The sequence below is a fragment of the Poecile atricapillus genome, chromosome 1 (assembly GCF_030490865.1).
Source record: "Poecile atricapillus isolate bPoeAtr1 chromosome 1, bPoeAtr1.hap1, whole genome shotgun sequence".
NCBI classification, from domain to species: Eukaryota; Metazoa; Chordata; class Aves; order Passeriformes; family Paridae; genus Poecile; species Poecile atricapillus.
Window position 1 is genome coordinate 110,516,877 of NC_081249.1, and position 22,563 is coordinate 110,539,439.

At 41.1% G+C, this 22,563-nt stretch overlaps 1 protein-coding gene and 1 long non-coding RNA gene across 4 annotated transcripts; one reads left to right on the forward strand and one right to left on the reverse strand.

Moving 5' to 3' along the window:
- Positions 1 to 1,577: 1,577 nt before the first annotated feature.
- Positions 1,578 to 14,603, reverse strand: LOC131586553 (uncharacterized). 2 transcript variants are annotated; one of them, XR_009279174.1, is made up of 5 exons: positions 14,076 to 14,603; positions 7,241 to 7,371; positions 3,251 to 3,600; positions 1,979 to 2,105; positions 1,578 to 1,832 (listed from the first exon to the last, which is right to left on the reverse strand). It is a non-coding gene; the product is annotated as an uncharacterized LOC131586553 (long non-coding RNA). The 2 variants fall into 2 exon arrangements; XR_009279175.1 differs by having other exon boundaries at positions 7,241 to 7,398.
- Positions 13,293 to 22,482, forward strand: PDZK1 (PDZ domain containing 1). Of its 2 annotated transcripts, none has more exons than XM_058853471.1 (9): positions 13,293 to 13,378; positions 15,142 to 15,378; positions 15,675 to 15,927; positions 16,962 to 17,098; positions 18,310 to 18,505; positions 18,738 to 18,934; positions 19,381 to 19,575; positions 20,327 to 20,493; positions 21,559 to 22,482. In XM_058853471.1, the coding sequence occupies exons 2-9, from the start codon at positions 15,169 to 15,171 to the stop codon at positions 21,788 to 21,790; spliced, it is 1,587 nt and encodes a 528-aa protein (XP_058709454.1). In that variant the 5' UTR covers positions 13,293 to 13,378; positions 15,142 to 15,168; the 3' UTR covers positions 21,791 to 22,482. The 2 variants fall into 2 exon arrangements, with proteins under 2 accessions (XP_058709454.1, XP_058709464.1); XM_058853481.1 differs by having other exon boundaries at positions 20,327 to 20,620; positions 21,559 to 21,782.
- The last annotated feature ends 81 nt before the right edge of the window (positions 22,483 to 22,563 follow it).

Below are 22,563 nucleotides of genomic sequence, written 5' to 3' on the forward strand. Positions count from 1 at the left end.
AACTGGTGCTGTCTAACAAGCTTTTGGTTTTTAATAAGCAGCTTTGGAAATTTATTTTCCTTGCCCAAATAACAAACAGAGTTTAGGCCTAAGCCATTGGCCTAGTCCGGGCCTAAGTCTGGCAAGGCAGACCTCTTTAAACATTGGGAGGGCCTTCCTTATTCCTTTTTATCATTATCTTTTCCCACCTTTACCCTTTTCTTTCTTCCCCAGCCTCAGTGTTGATAATTTGTGGTTGATTTTAGTTTTAGATTGATTAATTTTACATTTTAGAATGATTTTTTTCTGTGCTTTAACCATCTAAGAAAGGAGTAGAGTGAGCCTTGCCAATGCATTTTGTCACGCTTTCACTTTAATATTAAACCTGCTTTTTGCCAATTCCTTTGATTCTTTGAGCCACCTAAAACACTCGTTTGTGACAAAAAAATTAGCATTTTCTTGTTACTCAAGGCTACTCACATCACAGAATTCATTGTCTTGACTATGTGTCTTCCATAACAGCATGTGCCTCTCTAACAACTGTTGTTCCTAATAGACAGAATGCACAGGTATTTGGAGCTGGAATTTCACTAGGTGTGTTTGTGTCTCCAGTTACCATGGATATACACCGATGCTCCTTCCCTCGATGTAAAATGTCTGTCTGGTGTCTCATTACTCACAGACCTGCTGCAAGCACCTTGTTTTTATGACCCTTCAGCTCAAGGACTCATATTCACAGTTGTTGCAAAGCAGGATATTTGGGAGCAGCTTCTATGTTTATGCACAGCATAGAATACTGAATGCCAAGGAGTTAAAAATCCTCCTGAGCTCAAGAGAACTGCCTCTTTAAAATTCCTACTTCATCTTCTAGTGCCTTGCAAAAACAAAAACAAAAAAATTCTCCTTCATCTCTCCACAGCTATTCCTTGTAGCTGCCAGGAGGTGGAAACATAGCTACACCAACCTAGGGGAGAAGCATCATGTTGATGTGCAGTTGTACAGCGTGCTGCCTGCTGAAGAATGGTGCTAAAAATATCTGCAGTCCAAACTGGCTCACTGGAGCCCAAAACATAGCATCATACAATGCTCTCCCCTTCCCCCACCTAGCAAGACATCTATTCTGCTTGCTGTGGGTGCCCTTAGAGCAGCTGGTTCTGTCAGATGTGACTTACACATTTATTTCAACAAGAATCCAAAATCAGGCTGCCTGTGATTGAAAGGCTCCCTCAGCAGCAGCCATTGCAATCCTTCCAAACTGATAAACAATCAGATCCCTTGCAAAGTGACAAGGAGATAAATTTTCACTTGGTCTATGTGTCTGCTTTGACACTCAAAATCATTGCAAGTATGAAAAACATGGCAGAGATTAGCAGTGCTCATCAGACAAGCCTTAGTCACTACAGAAAGAGATACAGGTGTAACTATCTTCCCCTTGACATTTGGTACCAAATGTTAAGGTCTGAGAGAGAAGTCCTTTCAGAAAAGGCAAACTTACATCGATACTTGGAAAAGGGGAGAGAGACACAGGAGTGTTAAAAGGCTGTAGACAAAATAAGCTTTCAAAATATCACAGAGTTGAGTAAAATGTCACAGTTTATTTTGGTTTCTGTTTATACGAGAGTGAGTTTGGTACTAACTTAATTTCTGCTTCCTGTGCATTCCCCACCTTAAGCTCATCCCACTGAGAGTGTTCTCAGCTTTCTCAGAGGAAGCTGAAGAGCACAGAGGATGGACTAGAAATGAGCCAGAAGATATTTCAGAGGAGAAAACACATTAAATCCTTCTTTGCACAGAGAGCAGTAGAAGAAAGGAAAAAACCTCCCTGCATGGGAGGAAGGTCCCAGAAAGTATACCTGGAAAAAAAAAATGGAAAAGGGGTGTCAATAACTATATAGACAATGCCAGAAATCCACCCAAAAGACTTGTGATTTTATAAAATCAATCATACACCTTATTTTCAGAAAAAATTAAATATAGATATATTATTATATCTTCTTACCTTTGCCATACACAATTATCCAGGATATCATGAGCACAGCCCACATCTCTTCCAGCCCAGAGTCCACCCTCAGAACTTCTGCTCCAGGTAAACCTCTGTACTCTCTCTGGAATTGGCAATGCCACACCTGATATAACAATGACAAACATGCAAATAAAAGAATAAAAGTCTGTTATGCATTAAAGAGCTGCATCTTTCCTTACCTAAAAATTGGTGTCAAAAAGGTGACTGAAGCTGTAATCCTTATTTTATTTTTAGCCAAAATATTCTGGAGAAAACTTAAAGAAGGAGAAAAATTAATATAAATCTCTGTGTTTTAACAAAACTGGGGAACAGCTTGGAAGGAATACAAACTGGTTTCTCAGCCCAACCCAGATCATAATCAACCCACAAAGCTCTAGGAGCTCACCACCTGAGCTTCTTATGCCAAATAAATATTCCCTTCTGCTGGGGGTATGGAGCTGAAGTCCCTGGGCACAAGAAGAGGACACCACACCATGTGACCACTTGAGACACTTAAAGAAATGATTGCACAGAGGCACTGCCTCTGTTTCAGTCTCCCCAGCCTCTCTGCACAATATTTTTTTCTCTTCTAACCAGTGAAGCAGGAGGATTAAAAAGGCACCTCAAAAAGAACAAAGTAACTCCTGGCAGTGGCTGCCATACCTCCAGTCCCACTCCCCCTAAGCATCCATCCTCCCTGAGGTCTACATACACAAAAATGAAGTTCAGAGGTGATAAGGCCAGGCTGTTTGCATACACAAAGCTCTCAATTTAAGAAAATTAATAGATCTTCATTTTAGATAAAATAACTTTGCTGCCTGTGAATGCAGCTGTGGCTATGAACCCAGAACAGATGCTGGGAGAGCTGGGGCAGACCTGCATCTAACCCGAGACTAACACACATTTTCCCACACTGCTTTTTTCACCCAAATTCTTTCAGCTCTGGTAACGGTGCTCAGAGTAGAAATCCCATGGGAAGCTATTTCCATTAGCTCAGAGAAATCCACAGCAAATCTAAAACAAATCCCTGACATGTTTCATGTGTCAGCCTTGCATTTAGCATGCACAGATGAAGAGACAGGGTATGAAACTTATTGCACATGTGTGCCACAATAAGTGTGGCAGCAATCAATTTCATTTGCACACCCTAGAAGGAGAGGATACATCTTCATGAACATGATTTTTGTCATGTAAAAATTTCTGCTGAAACACCACCATGTAACCTCCCAACTCCCTCTACAAGCAAGCCCCTGGACACACAGAGCTTACCTGCTACACTCACCCTACTGAAGTGGCCCATAGCAATTAGGAAAATATTCTTTATGTTTATGTCTTCTGCAGTGATAGCAGGCGCTGCTTGAGTGGTTGACTTCCTATATTTTCAGAAATTTTCAGTGAGGATGTAACATTTGCCATGGTTTCTGAGTTTTGTGAGAGGTACAAGATTTCCATCTCCTTTCCAAATCCAGTCTCGTTTTTCTTGTTGGTTCTTTTATGCTGTGAGCCTCGATTTGTGATTCTGTTGGTGCCTGATAAGGCAGTTCCGATTCAGGCTCTTTCCTTCTTCCAGGTATTTCGTGGCAGATGCATAAATGATTTCCAGCATGCTGGAATGTGTTCTGTGTTGGGAGAATGCAGACATTAACTGAGCTGACCTTTGTGCCAGGCCAATTCCCCTCCCTCCCCATTCTCCACTTGTTCATGCACTGTAAAAGCAGGGGCTGTCTTGTGCTGCAGATGTGCACAGAGCAGCCAGGATAACAGGCAACACAATGAAAACTATACTTTTTCTTTCACATGAGAGGACAGAAAATCTATTTCCTAACATAGATCTTGCAGCAAAGGCCTTATGCCAACAGAATATTCTCTATAAGTTTTGCTGTTTTCATAAAAATGGAAGATGAGAAAAGCATCCTCTCTTCAAAAAATAAGCAAGTGAAAGCATCAGGGGAGAGGGATATTTTGGAGAGCTGTTTGTTTTTATTTCTTCAATTTGAAGGTTTTTCCTTTTATCAAATACTGAGCTGTTCCATTGAAAGATAATCTAAAAATACTGATTGGCTCAAAATAATTCTCTTTTGGGATCAGGTTTCACCTCCCAGCTCTCTGGGCAAAATTGAGCATAGAGAAAACAAAAGACTGAAATACACCATGCCTCAACAGAAGCTTATTGCAATAGATGTTCATTCTTTCCCAGAACCCAGGCAGCACCTCCTGGCCACACTAACTCCTAAGCTGAACTAAAAAAGCCAAAAGCCAGCAAAATTTCTTTGTAATTGTTTCTCCTCCTCCTCAAGAGGGCACCTGTATCAAATTATCTGGCTAGCACAAGTAAAGTATGACTCCCTCCAATATGAATATATAGAACAACATGCTACCAGGATCTCTTTTTCAATGATGAGAAAAAAATCAATTCTAGTTACTTTAATTTGTACTTCAAGTACAAATTAAATTCTGATGTGAGCATCAGGAAAAAAGGTAGAGAAATTCTGAACACAAAAGAAAAAAAAAATAAAAAACACTTACTACAACAATCTCCTCTTTCAGACTAGTGTTAAGAGGCAGGAGAGCTTCTTTCTTTACTTCAAAAATATAGATTTTTCTTTTTCCTAGAAAAACAAAGCTGTCTTTTATAAACATCTTTAGGTCCCAGACCAGCAGGTGGAACTTGGTACACTGCTGGGAGGAAGAAAAACAAGAGTGGTTTGCTTGGCCTCCATTTTTCAAATGAGTAGGTGGCTTGAGAGCTTCTGTGATTCAATAAGAAACTAGAAACCAAAAGAAAGTGTTTGTTTACTTGGGCATTGATTTTTTTTCCCCTCTCACCTTAGCCATGGAAGGATTTCTGGTTTTTCCACATTGTTTGGTCCTTGTAAGCTGTGTGCTTGTGTCCTGTGTGCTTGTGTGAGTTAAATCAGTTATTTTGAGTATGCTGTGATCTTCTTGTTGGCAGGGGAGGACAGCAAATGGGATTGAAAATTACAACCAAGCATTTATATGCACTTTTCCATACTGCATAAAAATTCCTCTGTAGGCTGTACTTGCAAGAAGTTAAATGTCTGGTTGGCTTCTGTGGTTTTTTTAACTATTATATATTTTTTTCACTTATCTTTCAGCTCTCTGTTGGTGTTCCAAAAGGGTCCGTATTGCACTCTCTGGTGTCAAACTTCCAGTTAGGGGTCAGCTACCCAGGACCAGAAGATTTTGTTTGCTTTTACTAACTAAGCCCTGCTTGGCTTAGACTTTCCTGATGGCCCAGTGATTTTCAGACTCTTAGAAGACTCAGGAGACGGTTCATCTTCGGACTGCAGGAAACAAGCACGAGATCAGCTGCTCCAGAGGCGCACAGAGCCCAGTGGTTCGTGGAAGGGGAATAATGGGAGCTGCCAGTTCACAGCCTCTGCAAGTCACTGAAGCAATCAAAACCCTTACCACCAACAAAAAGCAGTTCAGTGTCCCAGACATGCTTACTGAAAATGTAAACTCTCTGTGTAGGAAAATACTTGCTTCCAGAGGTGATTCCAAACTTCATTAAGTGAAGACATGAAAAGTGTTGGCTTGAGACCTCAGACGCAAGCAGCACATTCACAAAGCACGCACAACTCTGAGAGCAAAGCAAGATGGTTTTTCCATTTCCACTTTCTCATATCTCATGCCAATGCCAAAGCAATCCCTTCTCCTGCAGAGCAAGCAGTGGACTTTGAAGTCCATTCAGCAGTGGGTCTGTCAGTGCAGTGCAATCCCAGTTATTCCTCCTCCTCAGAGAAGCCTATGGATTCATATTCACCAGCAAACAGCACTGGACATGTCTCTGAGGTTTTTCCCTCACAAGCAGGGTAGTGAACAACTTTTTTATCTGGGAAAAGCCTCAGGAGGCTTGAAGGCAGCACTGTGAGCTGCACACACATTCTCAACAGCATCAGAGCTGAGTAATACAGAAGACAATGTGCTTAGAGCTTAAAAGAGGGGGAAAAAATCTCCTATTTCAACCACCAAGAAAAACCAAACATCAAAATAGCAAAGTTTCTCTTGATAAGTAGATCCAAATATGGATGTGTCCCATCTGTTTTAAGGCAAGTGAGACCTCCTCAGACAGCCCAGCTTTGGTAAGTCCCTCAGATTCAATACAACGATTAACAAATTTTATTACAAGATTTCATGGCAATCAGGACTAGGAAAAACATAGATTACAAGATCAAACAGCGTGCTCTCCACTGTTCTCCTATATCCTACATATGTCCTGCTTTAGGAACCTACCTCCTCTTGAAATAGGAGGGAAAAAAACCACAAAAACATGGTTTGAGTTCTTGTGTGTGTTTATATTAAATCAAAAGATTAATATTTAGCTATTGAAATCCTGATATTTGTATCCTACTTTGTTTAAAAAAGATGCATCATCATGGGAAAAAATACATATCTAAACAACTCAATGAAGACAAAAGGCACCTTTTTAGCCTCCTGCTTTACCTCAGTTTCAGACTTAGGTCTTGGTTTGCTTTTCTAGAGTACCACTTCATTATTACATTCTTATACATTGGCTTCTAGATATGACAAATGGGCTGTCAGTTTTACTTTCTTATATCAAGATAGAAAAATAAAATTAAAAAATTAACATCAAAACCCAAGAGTTCTATATTGAATTAAAACAGGATACAAATAGTGAAAAGATGCACCTCTTTTTTTAATCAATATAACCAAATTAATTATGTCAATCAAATAACAAGTATGCAAACCTTGAGAAATCAACACTGCACTAGCTAAATTAATGGAATATATAACTTTACAGTATTACAGAGGAACAACAGAGTAACACAGTCAAGTGATCAAGTCCTCTAACTAAAATAACAGATTATTGCCACTAAAGTAGCCCTAGGAGAGTTTAAGACAATGACAACATCCTTCAGTTTCAATTAGCTTACTTAATATAAATGCACTTAGAGTGTGCATCAGGTACTTTTTCCTTTTATTGCAGGAGGGTTCATGCTCTATCAAAAGGACAGAGTGAGCTTCAAAAAAATCTAACAGTTAAGTCATGCAAGAGATTAAAATGCAACCATTATTATGAGAAAATCTGACTCGGTAAGAAGTTGTGGTTTAAGTTTAGGAAATCATTAAAGAGCTCTGCTGGGAATCTCTCATGTGCACAGACAAATGAAAACCAAGAGATAGCAGTGTAACTGCACTGCAAGGCAAAAAAAGAAAAAAAACAACCAAAAAAACCCACCCACATGAGAGCAGGATAAATTATTTACTGCTTACCTTCTTGGGATCTTGTCACTGGCTGTAAGGACTCAAACCCTGAATTTACTGCCACACACAGGAGTTTCATTCAGGCTGATGCTGGCTTCCCCAGGGACACAGATCTTTAAATTCTTCCTCTGCTGGATGACCTGCCAAGGAATCAACTTCTGTTGTCTCTGTGGATAACAGGATTTTTTGTTTTTCCTTCCCTGGTCATTACATCTTGAAAGGGCATGTCCCACTCACTGCAGCTCTCAATCCAGTTCAGCATTGCAGGATCATTTAGGATCCGTATTTTAGGCCCAGATATAGTCATGTCAGGATGAATAGGGTGATTTTCAAGGGAGTCAGTAAACTAAGATGTAGGTGGGTATTTTCTAGAAAGTTTGTGTCACCTTCCAGTTAAATCAGGGGCACAAATTCTACCGTAACCAAAACCAGTTTTACTCTTACAATCAAACCAACCTTATTTCCAGGTATGCATTTTATTGAGATTTATCCTGTCCTTAATACTTAGGCATGGTTTCCTGGTAGGATCTGTTGCTTATTTGGAGGGAATTTTGAAAGAATAAATATAAGTTCATACAAATTCTACTGGCTTTTACACTATATTAAAATAATTTAATTTTATACTATTTTTTAAATTTATTAATCTTGGGTTCAAATAGGGTCTAGATTTATATCCCTCCCAAAGCTTATAATAATGGTTTTCAATAGTTACACAGGAAAAGGGCTGCATTCTGCATTTCTGCAAGGCCAAACATAGCAGTAGCCATTTCCTTTTTGTGATAACAGATAACAAGCCTTTCAAAGCCACAAAGTGACAAGAACTAATAAAGACCAGGCATTATCCACCCTCACGTTTCTATTAAAAGTTCTATAAGCATCACAAAAGCCTCATCAGAGCAGAACACAATAGCTCTCCCAACACAAAAGCCAATATACAGTGGCCAAGAAGATGGAAACCTACAGGAAGTTTGTATTTCTCTTTGCCTTCAAGGCTACCTTCATATTTTTCCATTATGTTCACTGATCACAGATAGAAAGGTAAATGAATGCTAGTCCAATTTAAATCCTTCTTGCTGCAAGAGTGAGTGCACCCAATGAGAAATTTGATGCAGAAGTTAGGTCCTAATCAGCTGAAGCTAAAGCACCCAAGCACTCCAAATATCAGTTCAGCCTGATCTTAGGGTAATGGAATTTCAGAATAGAGTTTTTACTGGCAAAGTGAAATTAAACACTGACTACTACAGAGAGGTTAATGCAGAAATTAGGGGCATTTCCTTGAAGGATTATAGACTTGGGGATGGGAGTGGGATGAGATGGGACACAAGGAGCAGGAAGAAGAATGGAAGAATTGAAGAAGGGAAGAGAAAGAGAAATCAACACCTTAGGCCTGGATACTTCCTGTCTCACTGAGCTGTATTTCTGGAGGAAGAGTATATGCTTTCCCTGGTAATTGTATAAGCACCTTTTCATCATACTCCTTGAGCAAAATAGTGACTTAGACATAGTGGTTATTATTTATACATTTCAAAAGCTTAAGAGTTAGGGAACACAGTCTAGTGTCAAATTCAGAAATCTATCTTCAAAGGGCAAGAAATGCAAGTGTAACAGAGAGGTAAATAACTTACACTTCTTTCATAGGTTAAGGGAAAAAAAGCATTTTTAAGGGTACATACTGTGGTAAAAAAAAAGTGCCAAAAAGAGGCCCTCATTGTTACTTCAGTAATAAATTCTGCACCTAAAAGCCCAAATTCAGGATCATTCAGAACATGAAAGAAGAGAGTATTGTTCAGAGTTTATATTCTCCAGTAAAAAGGGCACTAGGGAAGACAATTCAATATTTAAAGCACAAAGAGCAAAGCCTGGGACAAGAGGACTGCCACTGTAGTTCCTTACTGACAGGTCCAGGGGATAGAAAACCTCTTTTTGCTGCAAACACAGGGATAGCAAATGATCTTTTTTCCTCTCCTACTTTTTAGGGAGATATAAGCCCAAAATGCTCAAAGGAGGGGTATTCTCCCCCTCCTTGAGGATCCTGCAAACCAAGAGAACTGCAACATTTGCTTCCCCTCTTTTTTTTTTTCTCTGATTCTCTTTACCGTGTTGGAAGCATGTGGTCACCAGAAGACAAAGAATTCATTATCACTTGGCTTTGTACAGGATGACTGATGAATATTCATTTGGTAGCTCAGATGGACTTTGCTTCATGATTAAGGAGGACTTCAGTGAACCAAATACTTCTATTACCAAATCACATGGTGCTTTATACAACACTTGCCAGACTAAAGTGGAAAAACCATCACTGGCAAAAGAAGGGGCAAAGGGAAAGGGCTGCAGTGATTTTGAAAGGCTTAAATACAGGAACAAATAAAGTATGCTTCCAAATATTTGACAATGAATTTTCATTAATTGCTTTGTTATGAATCCAAGAAAAGGATAGTACTGCCAGGAGAGAAGTGAGCCTGTCTACAGCAAGCCAAGAGTAAGCAAGTCTACAAGTCTACAGTAAGGAATAGGTGAACAAGCACTGTTTGGAAATCCTAATTGCATCAATTTCTAAGGGATGTACATGGCATTGTCCCAGGCAAGAAGGTGAGTCACCATCATAAAGAAGGAACATTTTTACAAAAGAATAGCCACATAAACCTTTTGTCAACAGAACAATGCTGGCAGGGTTAGAGATCATTTGGGCACAACTGTATTTTCAGAACCAAACATATGAAGTATATTCATTCAATTTTAGGGCTAGACTCCTTATAAAATTGTGTTAATAACAAAAGGCACCTTTTAGTTGATTGAACTTTGTAAATTTACACTCATATTAAAGACATTAAAGATATGCGTTAGCTGTGAAATAACTAAAGTCGGAGATCCCAGCAAGTACCAAAATTAAGAACAAAGGTGCTTCCCTCCATTCACTCAACACACTGAGGAAACAATGTGAACACTTATAACTACTAGAAAATGCTTATTTCTGATCATTTTTTGGTAACACAGGTGACTTTCACAGAAATTTGTCTAACCAAACATCAGGAAAGCTTTGTCAAAAAGAATTATGGGAAATACTTTGCAAATGTTGTCCCACAGAATAACACCATGACACAAGAAACAAAGGTTCATGTATTACTACAACCAGGCTACAGCTGGAAAGGGACTTAATTTGGAGAAAGGAAACCCCCTAAATTGAGTCCCTGTGCTAATAGAACAACACCACCTAAGTCACTGTTTCCAACTCCTGCAATATAGGAATATTGTAAATGCAGACTTTTTTTTTTTCAGATTTTACCACTTTACACAGTAGTAAAGTAAGCGATCTTCTCTTTTTATTTTTTTAGTTATGTTCCTCATTTTTGTAGCTGTATGACTATGCTTGAGAACACTCCTGCAAAAGGCTCAAGAGCCAGAAAAGGAGACATTATAAGCTGCCTTTACTCTGAGCAATTCTCAAATAATTTTCATTCTACTGGTAGAAGGATAGGAGAATTTTTGAGTTTCTGCACTTCATTAACATTTTGCATTCATGTAGAACCTTTTTGGAAAAACCCTGTCGGGACCCAAAATTACCTCACCTGACTATCGCAGTGGCACTGCAATGAAAAAATAAATCCTGATTCAGGTGCTGTTTCCTTGTATGCTGACCTGAGATCCTTGTAGAGCTCCCATCTGCACTGTGCTTGGCTGAGGAGGCACTCTGATGTTCTTCATCACCCAGTCTGTCTGACTTGTGTGAAAGGTTGAAAGCAGAGGTCAGGGCAGGTTTGACTTGTCTGGTTCTTACAACATCAGGGCTTGCTTACTTCACTTTGTAGGTTTGAAGTTGTACCAAAAGGAGCAACTCCAAGCCACAACAGCTTGCAAATCCACTTAGAGTAAGTGGATTACAATAAGGCTTTTACAACATCAGTGACTGTCATGTTGCAACACATTTGGGTTATGATCATTTCTATTGCCTTCCCTTTGAATTAAACAGAGTAGACAGCTGGGAAAAACACAGGTATTACTTCTAATAATCCAATTCCCCAGCAAGTCAATGAAAGAAATAAGTAGTTTTAAAGCTTTTTAAAACTGAATTAGATTTTTTAACAAGAAGTTCACACGGTCAGTTCAGTAATTACCTTGGTATTCTGAGATCTCAAATTTAGAGGCTTCTGCCTGCATTACAATCACCATCATGTCAGCCCATGTCTGTAAGTATATCCTGCACATGTTCATGGATAAGACATGCCCTTGTGACAGACTGGCCCCAGTCAACAGCCAAACACCCACCCTGACTCCCTCCCAGTCCTTTGACAAAATAAAAGAAAGGCTAGACATGTGCATTGAGATAAGGATACTGGGAAAGGGAAAGGAAAGGAAAGCTGCACATGCAAGTAAAGAAAAATGGGAGTTCATTCCCTGGTTCTCATCAACAGGCAGATCTCTAGCTACCTTTGTGGGAAGCTACACCTCAACAGGCACAACAGCTGCTTGGGAAGACCACCATAACCACAAACAACTGCCCTTCCTCCTCCTTTTACCAAGTTTTAATGCTGAGCACGACGTCAAATGGTGTGGAATATGGAATATCCCTTTGGTCAGTTCAGGTCAGCTGCCACCACTCTGTCCCCTCCCTATAGTCTGAGAGGAGTGAAAGGGAGAAAAGCCACGAGAGAAAGGAAATACTATTCCACAGCAGGCAAAAAAGTGCTGTAGCATCAACACTGTCTTAGACACAGATGCAAAACACAGCAAGACAAAGGCTGCCAGGGAGAAAGTTAACTCCATCCCAGCCAGCCATAGTACAGTCTCAGCCCTTTATTCCACACCACTCATATCATGTGTGATCTGAGATGTCAAAGTATACTCTGTCCCACTCCTACATTGCTTCATTTCTATACCCTACACAAACCTTTTCATTCCATCTATCTATCTTTTCTGAAATTTCTTCTTACCAACACTTACAACTTATTCTACGTACCTAAACCATCTTTACATCCAACAGTCAGGTTTATACATCTTCTATAACCATTATACCTTGTCCCTTGACATATATACAGATATTATTCTCCCATTCCATGCCCTCCCTCCCCCAAATTTCTGTAAGAACAGTCGATTACTTTGGTCCTATCTGTCAAGGGGATCACTCAGGACAGCACCACGTTGGATTGTTAAACAACAGGACCACTTGGGGTGGGTCAGCACTGCACTCACGTGGTTCCTGGTGGGGCTCATTCTCTCTTGGTTCAGATGATTCCTGCTGTATTCTTTCCTACATCATGCAAGTCAAATAATGGATTCTTTTCCTCCAGGGATAAATCTCCTTGAGGTACACAGCAGATTTCCACTTTCTCCTGCACCGAGTGTACCTGGATCCCTGAGCAAAATCAATCCCACAAATGCACTTTCCTTTTCCCAAACCCACACTGCTTTCCCCAGTGCACCTACAGTGTAGCCAGCTTGCCATGCCTCACCATATTGACATCACAGACACCTCCCTCCATCTGCTCCAGGGAGATTTTACCTACTTGGGTCACTTGATTGCAGGGCATGTTTCATATGTGTAATGGCCTCAACCATTAGGGCCCACCTCTCAATCACAAACCCACTTTTTTCAATCCATCTCTCCCAGTTATGGTCCTTATCTTGAATTCTTCAAGCTTTTTCATCCTATTTTCTCCCCGTGTCCTGTAGAGGAAGGGGGGTGAAAGTGGCTCAGCAGGCATCTGGCTGCTGGTCAAAGTTAACCTGCCACAGTCCTTTTTTTTCTTTTTTCAGCCAAGAGTGGGCATAAAGATTTTAGCCAGTAACTTCCTAACCTGCAAGCAAATGCTGCTGGCCCAGGCCAATCCAACACAACCCAAACCTGCTCTCTTTAAGACATTTCTCAGAGCAAAGGTCAGGCTTGCCTCAGATAACCTCCTTGAGTGAGTTTTGAGTATAATATCAGTAGGACAAAATGCAAAGCTGATGAGAATTGCATGTGATTAGCACTTCTGCCCACAAGGACAAGACAACCTATCAAGGTATCACACATTCAGTGAAACTTGGTTAAATAAATCACCTTTTAAATCAACCTTTGCCCAATCAAAGTCCAGCCTTACTTATACGTACAGCCACAGGAGGAACAGCAAAAGAGAACTCCAGTGAAGGCTGCTCTACATAGATATACAGGTAAGAAATACCTTTTTTCCTAATCCCTTTTCCCTATGAAAACTTCTTTCTGCAATACAAACAATTTTGCACGGATTAAAAGGTGTCGTATGCAGTGCATTGTAACCTTCTCTACGCTTCTAAATATGAAGAAATAATTTTTCCTATAGAAGCCTACTGTTTCTCCAGCTCTGTGTAGTACTGGTTTTGCATGTCAGTTTCTGGAATTATCACAGATTCCCAGTGTTAGTCAAGAAAAGCTGCTTTGACTTGTACTTGCAATTGATAGAGTCTGATGTGCTCTAAACCATGTTCAAATAACAGGGAACTTCATCCCTTTATTAGTTAATGTCAGTGCAAGACACAGACTCAAAAATGCTCAAGGCACCTGACCATGGGCTACAAGTGGATTATGATCTGCAGGCTGCATATCCTTGCAAGCTGAAATTCCCATGTTCTCCAGCTCCAGTGACATCTGTGCCAAACTCACACCACACATCCATGCTGTTCTCTGTGCTGCCCAAGTGACAAAACAGTGCAGCTTCAGCCCCCATAGCAAAGAGCCTGCAGCATGAGTAGCCACAGCTGTGGCTCTGCACAAAGTTGCTCTCACAGAAGGATTTGACTGCCAGCAGATCTAAAGAACTGACTTCTGTCAGTAAAGAGACAGGGAAAAAAAAGTTGTTCCAGTAAAATAAGAACCAAGGTTGCTAATTACCTGGATTTTCCATCTGGATGAATTTGTCTTCTTTTGTCTCATTCTCCCATCTTCATGGATCTTTGGCAGGACAACATCTTGGGAGAGGTTCCCTGGTCCTACCTGTTATTTACCTTCCATATGTGGTATTCCTGCATGACAAGCTTCACCAAAACCACGTTTTCTTTACATCACAGAGCAGTTTAGGTAGGAAGGGACTTTTAGAGGTTGCCTGGTGCAATGTCCCATAGAAAACAAGGCCAGCTTAGATCAGGTTGCTCAGGGCCCAATCCAGGTATCTGCAAGGACAGAGATTTCACAGCCTCTCTGGGCACTTCTAGTCTTATCTGACTGCCCCCAAGTGGAAAAGAGGTCCTTATGGATGTCTGGTTGGAATTTCCCTTACTGTGCTGCAGCCTGTGTCTGTTGCCTCTCATCCTCCCACTGTTAATTTCTAAGAGTCTGGTTGTATTATGACACACAATCCAGTTAGGCAGTGGGAAGATATCAATAAGATCTTCCCTTTACTTTTTCTTCCCAATACTGAACAAATCCAGCTCTCTCAGCCTCCTTAAATACATGCTTCAGAACCAAAACCCCTCTGTGAACTAGCTCCATTATTAGTCAATTACTTGGAGAGATCAAAACTGGGGACAGCACTCACACACGGTCCCCCAAGAGTCAAAGGGAGGGGAAGAATCCCTTCACTCCAGTTACAGTCCCTTTTCCCAAAACCTCATTTCCTCTGTAAGACTGAATCCTGGTATTACACCCTCTCCTCAATCTTTACTATGTTTTCACAGGCAGACTTTTCTTATTTCAGTTCTGCATTTTACTTAATGTCATTTGCAATACAGAGACATAAGAAGCAAAGAGGGTCAGGAAAAAGGGTTTGGTTTCTTCTCCCTAGCCTTGTTAACGAAATTCAGCTTTGCACAGCTGGATTTCCTGGGGACAAAAAAAAAAATCAAACTCCACACCAAAAAAAAAAAAAAAAAAAAAACACCCCGAGAATTCTGAAGCAAACCCTCTTGACATGTAATTAGAGGGAATATACCCTAGGTAAGCTTACTGTTCTTACTCACAGGTATTTTTTCCATCCTGTCTGGAAGAGATGACTTCTGCTCTGCAGCCCCGAGAGTGTACAGTGACCAAGAAGCCCCAAAAGACATACGGCTTCTTCCTGCGTATTGAGCAGGACACCGCAGGGCACATCATCCGCAACGTGGGACAGCACAGCCCAGCCGAAAGGGCTGGCCTGAGGGACGGAGACAGAGTGCTCAGGGTTAACGGTGTCTTCGTGGACAAGGAGAAACATGCACAGGTACACATCTGTTCAGTCTGGGATCCACACCAAGCCCCCATTACCCAGGCCCACGGCTGCTGCGTGAAGCTTTTTCTTCCCGTTTTTACGGCTAGGAAATCCAGGAGCAGAGTCAACTGCTCTGAGCTGAGCATCCTGCATCATTCCCCACCCACCACGGGCATAGAATGTCTTTGGGGTGCCTCCCTAGTGCATGAGCAGGGGGTGAGACAACACGGACTGTGCAGCTTTTCCTGGGGAAAGCTTTTAGCTCCATCACTCAAGTGCCTGCTTCCATTTCCCCTTGTCCGTTACAGGTGGTGGAGATGGTCAAAAACAGCGGGAATTCCGTTGTACTCCTTGTTCTGGATGCCGCATCCTACGAAAAGGCACAAAAGGAGGGAGTGAACTTGGAAGAGCTGGGTCAAAAGCCATCCACAGGACAACAGCAAGAGCAGCAGTGCCCACCATCCGTGGCCAACAGAGGAACCACTGCAGCTCCACAGCCCTGGCTCTGCTACCTAGTGAAGGAGGAGACAGGCTATGGCTTCTCCCTGAAAAGCACAGAAGGTGAGAGCCTGCAGAGAAGAAACTGGAGATATATATAAATACATATATATATGTATATGTATAAGTATATATTTGGCAGTAGGGACAGAGGCAACCACAGTTAACACGTGGGGGCTAATGGGGACACACCAACTGTTCCTGCTAACAGAAAGAATGTGACAAGTAGCAGGATGAGTTCAGATCCATCTCCAGTACATTTCTGTACAGCATATGCAGCGCAAGGTTTTCTGAGCACCATGCTTCTCATGGGGTGGAAAACAGATGAAAAAAAATAAAGAGAGAGGGAAAAATAATGAGTTATTTTCTGCTTGTTATTTAAGCCCACTTAACAAAAACAAATGTACAGTCCCTTCTCAAATACCAGATATATACTCAATGTGCTATATTTAGTCCTGTTCCATACCTCAAAATCACCTCAGGAATCAGCACATGAGGTTCTAGACAGCTGTAAGAAACACTTTCTCTGATTTCTTAGTTAATTAATTTCAAAATAAAAGGATTTTATTTTTTCAACCTTTTCCATATATGCCTTTTTTCCAAGGCCAGTCAACGGAAGAGGGAGGTCTTCTGGAAAGCACCACCTCTGAAGAGCCCTCTAAAGGATATTTTGGAATGCAATTTAATTGAAGGACCAAACATAGAAGGCTTCCAAACACAGGAAATAATGAAATGTATAAAACAACAATAAAAGCAGCTTCTCTTTTCAAAATGATGGGGGGAGAGGAGGGTGGGAGGGAGCAGGAATCAAATCCCTTTCAGCTATGTTAATCAGCCCCTTTGCACTCCTGGTAAGGAAATAAACACCAGTTTGAGCTGCAGATAGTGAACAAATAGCTCCCTCCACCACTGAAGTGATTTTTCCAGGCCAGAGTAAGAGACAGAGGAGTGTCTGTGTAGGTTTGTGGTGCTCCTGTAATCTGCATGCAAGCAGAGGCCAGGAGTCTCTGAGGACATCAGTGCTGAGTTTCCTTAACCACTATATTCAGGCCTGTTGCAGTGACTTACCCTGTGTAATGAGTTTTCATTTATTTTAGGACAGAAGGGGTTGTTCATAGTAGAGCTTTCATCACAAGGAGCAGCTGCAAAGGCTGGTGTCCAAAATAACGATCGCCTGATTGAAATCAATGGAAAAAATGTGGAAAATGACACACACGAGGAAGTGGTGGAAAAGGTAATGATTTATCTTCTCTTCTGGCCTACTTTCACAGCAACCTATCAGAGTTACTGAGGAGGCCAGGCTGGCTGATTTAAACACTTCACAGTAAATCTTGGGAGCTGCTGTTCACATACCATCAACACACCAGCGTAGCCCTCTGCGCTGGCTCTGTTATCAAGCAGCCTCTTGAGCTGCCTCTCAATGAACACTGCCATCAAGACAGGCCAAAGAATTTTACATAACACAAGCATACTGCTGCCAGGAACCCTTTTAAATAAATTCATACCCTAGAAGTCCTGGAAATGCTTCTAATGGCAGGAGGGCAAGTCATCAAATGTGGTTTCCAGGGCAGGAAGAGGGAAGCCTCTGATGATACAGTCAGCATACAGGAGGGAAGATTTCATTATTTTAGACAGTAGTCCCTTTCTCCTGTGAAGAAGCCTGAAACTCATGAACATTACTGTACAAGTAATTTCACTAATTGGCTGCAAGGAACGTTGCTAATGAGGCTTCCAGCTTTCTGCTGTTGGCACTGCTAAAACACAGCTGGAGCTGAAGAGATTTCAGAGAGCCGTGAGGCTCCAGCATTCCAGCAGCATTCAGTGCACACCGCTAACTATGGAATAATGCAACACCTGTGTTTTGTTGAGCTACTGCAACACCAGCAGCAGAGTGACACTGGTTAAGATGAGTAAAAAAGAGCACCCATTAGAGGAGAAAGGACTAATAGAAAGACAGACTTGGAGAGGCTGAACAGACAGAAAGAAACCCCTCACCTCAGAATCAGTAATACAGGGAGACAGAAGAGGCCCAAGAGTGACAGAAAATTGACTCCTGGCACTGTAATCTAAAATAGTGGTACAGATGGCACAGTAAGTCTATACTGTAGAGTTCCACACCTAGAATTGCCAAATACTATCTACTCAGGCTCCTTGGATTCTACAGCACTGTATGCCACCCCCATGGCCCTTCACAGGTAATTCCCACCAGGTCAGAAACACAGTATGAAATATGGAAAATTGCCTCATATATTACATGCCCCTGATTTTGTTGTGGTCTAAATTTCTTACTGGAGGAGGGGAAAAGAAAAATCAATCTATAGTAGCATGGCCTGGAATAACAGCACCCAGACTCTGCTATGTATCAGTGCACCAGTTACCAAATATCCACAATTCCCACATGCTGTTGAAGGGGTGACATCTGAGACTGTACATGTGCTGTCACAGGTAAAGAAGTCTGAAAATCATGTTATGTTTCTACTTTCAAATGAAGAAACAGACCGCTATTTCACAAGCCAGAGGATGGCACTGAGCAAAGAGAACGCCAGCCTAAGGTTGCTTCCCCTCAAACCACGACTAATTGAGATCCAGAAAGGAAAAAGTGGTTATGGATTTTATCTACGGATGGAACAAAATACTGGTGGTAAGATCCAAGTTAACACACAGACCATGACATGTGCTGCACCATATCTTCCCATATGATGTTTGCAGCCCTCATTCTCTTTGGCTTCTTACTGGCCATCTGGAAATGCTCAGGGAAAACAGCCTCAACCTGAAGTGCAATTCTGACCATTTACCTTTGCCATGCTTTTTAATGCCTTTAAAACTCACCAAGCTCTGCCTTCACAGCAATCTTTCTCCCCTTTTTATCTTAGAGCATGTAATCAAAGATGTTAATTCTGGAAGCCCAGCAGCCATGGCCGGTCTAAAGGACAATGACATCTTAGTGGCTGTCAATGGTGAGCGCGTGGATGGGCTGGATCATGAAAGCGTAGTGGGAAAAATTAAGCAGTCTGAGGAAAGAACCTCCCTGTTGGTGGTGGATAAGGAAACTGACAGCATGTACAAACTGGTAAGAAAATGCAAACTACTGCTAGGAATTGATAATTTATCACAATGAAATGGCCAGTCTGCTCTGATGCTTCTTCAACTTGCAGGAAATATCCAAGAGACACCTGTATTCCAGCAACTCCACTTACACTTGTACAGGAAGTCACTAAATACCCAAATGTTTGGCCTCTTCCTCATTTTTATAGACACTATTGGAACAATTCTAAATTCAAACACATCACGAGGTTAAGGTTGCTGTCAAATTTAGAGCTACATGACTGTGTAACCATTTATGAATTACAAAGTTCCCTTCTCACATAGATCAACACTGTAGTTTTCCACTCAGAACAAGGAAGAATTCTTCACTGCAGCTAAAGTCAGAGTCCTTAACAAAGTTTCAAACAAGATATGTTGAGCAGGAGAGCCTGAAAGATTTCACAACAGAAGTATTTTTGTCACTTTTTTCAGGCTCAAGTTTCCCCCTTCTCATACTACTACAAAGCACAGGATTCAACCCCAGCTAAAACGGAGGAAAGAGTGGAGTTGCACATTGAGGAGAAAGTGAACCACAAGCCAAGGATCTGCAAAATGGTGAAAGGACCTAATGGATTTGGCTTCAGTTTAAACATGATCAAGAATAAACCTGGATTGTTCATCACTGAGGTATTAATGAAGAAGCTCAAGTAGTCTATTGGGCAGCTTCCTCCCCTCCATCCTGCAAACAAATGCAAGAAAAGCCACAAGAGTCTTTTCCAATGTTCTCAGATCAGAGCTAGAGTTGCTTAAGTCAGACTGACTTTGTTGATCCAAGATGATAAATGAGCACCAGAAAACATTCCTTCTTCTGTTAGACATCTAGAGGGAAGGAGAATTCAGCTTTTGCATAATTTTTGTTTTTATTCATGAGTCTGGCACACTAAAATTAGTATTTTAGACAGAATTGTTTTTTACAGTAGAACAGCTTAATTATAGGAGAGACACCTTTGCCCTCCTTCTCTGAATTCCACAGCTGGTAAAAGCCAAACTCCTGTCCCAAATTACACCTGTAACTTCAGCTTTCTTGAGAGAAGGGGTTCCACTCATTACTAAGGGATTTGTGAATGGTACTGAACTTTGAAGTTATTGGATAGAGATCTCCAAATAGTTAGAAAACTGTTTTTCTACCTGTCTTCATGGTTCTACCATGCCACATTCCTTTAAGTCTATCAAGATCAAGAAGCATCTTAAAATCTCAAACTGATGTGTTCCATGTTTATTACATCTGGGCCCACTGCCCATCCCAATTCCTTCCTACTCCACGAATCTCCCCTTCCCCATGCTTATTTCACCATCCTCTAGGGAAAGCAGAAACACAGCTGTTAATGAATCTTTCCAAGTTTTATGCCAATATCCTGCTTTGAACTCCCCTCTGCAGGTACAAAGCCAGGGACCAGCTGGTGGAGCAGGTGTGGAAAACAACGACTTCTTGGTGGAAGTGAACGGAGTGAACGTGACCAACGAATCCTATGACAAAGTGGTGGCAAGCATCCAAAGCACTGGGGACAGACTGACACTGCTGGTGTGCAGCAAAGATGCCTACAGGTACTTCCAAGGCCAAAACATTCCCATCACAGCCTCCATGGCAGAGTCAAACACTTCTGAGCCTCCTGCTCACACAGAAAACCATCCATCAGAGCCAGAGAGGAACTCACCTGAGCCAAGGGAAAGGGTGAGTAATCCTGCATAAGGCAGATGCTGAGGGATCGCACAGGGCATAGGAGAAGAACTTTTTTTTCAGGTATTCAGTTTTCCAGAGCTAGGATTGTTAAATTGAGCCTGGATTTTTGCAAGTTACTGAAAGGAAAGCTGTTATCACAACTCTTCCCTGCACGTAATACAAGTGAGCATCTTTAATGCAAGATTAAATCACACAAAGAACGCAGATACAAGAGATTTTATGGAAAAAGTATAATCCACATACAGTAATCCCAATGATGGGAGACAGGCAATACAATTGTGGAAGTGATGGGGAAAGTGCTTAAATACACAGAAAACATAAGGTTTGTGAAAACCACATAAAATATTTCAAAATGGATCATTTTGGAGAAAGAACAGCAATTGAGAGGTTATGATGACATTTTCTAGGCAATGTGCTGATTTGAGATTATTTTACTCACTTCATGCCACTAGAAAGAATCCGAAGCATGACTAAAGTCAGAGAAGGTATTCCTTCTTGAAACACTTTCAACCCTCTGTATGGTCAGCCTTAAATATTAAAATGTTTATTTTCTGATCATGCAAAAGAGACAGACAAGGTAAGACCAATAGTGTTTCCCATTTATTTTTCATCAGCCTTGTCTGCAAGTTTTTTTCACAAATGTCTTTGTTCCCCAAGCTGCATTTTGCTGTAGTTAGCACTACTTTTGTGTTCAAATTGAGCAGATATGGGAATTCAACAACAGAAACCCTCTATTGAACAAATTTCTCTCAAAATGTACTTCACCAAAAAAAACCTTCAACAACAAAAATGGTATTTGTTGGTTCATTCTGCCATCTAAACAAGTGTGTTGATTAGTGCAGATGAAAACAAGAGTCTGCAACAGTGCAGACTATCAAAGATGTTTACAAACTGAAAATAATCACAATGTCTTTGTTACTCCTCTGCAGGCAGACTCATCCTCCTCCTCACAATCAGCTGCCTCCACGAGAGCTGACGGCGACAACAGTGATGACACAAAGTTGTGAGGAGACAAAACTATGCCAACAACAACAAAGAAACGTGCCAAATCTTTTCTTCAGTTCTTCTTTGCTATTCCACCTCTCAGAACTTGGCTGTTCCAAGGAGTGCCAGGGCCACAAAGGACTGCAAACTCTTGCTGCAATAAACACCTCAGTGTAACTTCCATCCATTTAACACTGCAATTGTGTTCCACTGGTACAATTTCTGCCTTGTGAAGTGGGCACTCAGTCACTCATTTCTGGAAAGGCCTAAAGAACTTTATAACTTTATAAATTTAGGCAACTTTATAATTAAGTGTCCTGCAGCAGAAGCTGGCAATGTTTTATAGATTCATAAGCGTCTTAGCCTGTTATGGATAAGCTCTTAATAAAGAGAAATTGATTTCTGCCCATCTCCCAGGAAAGTCAGCTCTCCCCCTAATCCAAGTCCATCACCTCAATCTCTGTGGCATCTCTTTGCTTACACCAGTACAGCTGCTCTGAAATGGAATAAGCCCAGGTACTCTGTGCATTATGATCCTTTTTCCTGCTAACACTGCAGAAATTTCATTCAAAGCATCAAGCTAACTTTCTAATTCACAGCTCAAGACGTTTAATCACTATTCTCTCTCTTCTGCATCCAGCTGTGGATTACAATAGTATATGTAATGCAGTAATGCACATTTGTCTAACCCCAAGTCACCACCACGTTGTCTTGAATACGACATAAATGGTTCTGTAATACTGCTGCTGTGTACTTTGCCTCCTTGATGTACACCAAAGGCAATACAGAAATAAATTGTTTAGAGTGGTTATTTTCCCCTCTGTGAGTCTTACTCTCACCAGCTACAATTTATGTTCCAGAACAATTATAAAACAAAGACTCAGAGAGCGGTCATGGGAACCTAAAAGTTTTAAGTCACAGGAATAAAATTTTTAACATACAATGTAAAC

What these genes read in the sequence shown, in the direction of transcription:
- PDZK1 (XM_058853471.1), top strand. Translation starts at nt 15,169, where the DNA reads ATGACTTCTGCTCTGCAGCCCCGAGAGTGTACAGTGACCAAGAAGCCC. An exon ending in ACAAGGAGAAACATGCACAG is followed by an intron (nt 15,379 to 15,674) that starts GTACACATCTGT and finishes TGTCCGTTACAG; the next exon opens with GTGGTGGAGATGGTCAAAAA. An exon ending in TGCAGCAAAGATGCCTACAG is followed by an intron (nt 20,494 to 21,558) that starts GTACTTCCAAGG and finishes ACTCCTCTGCAG; the next exon opens with GCAGACTCATCCTCCTCCTC.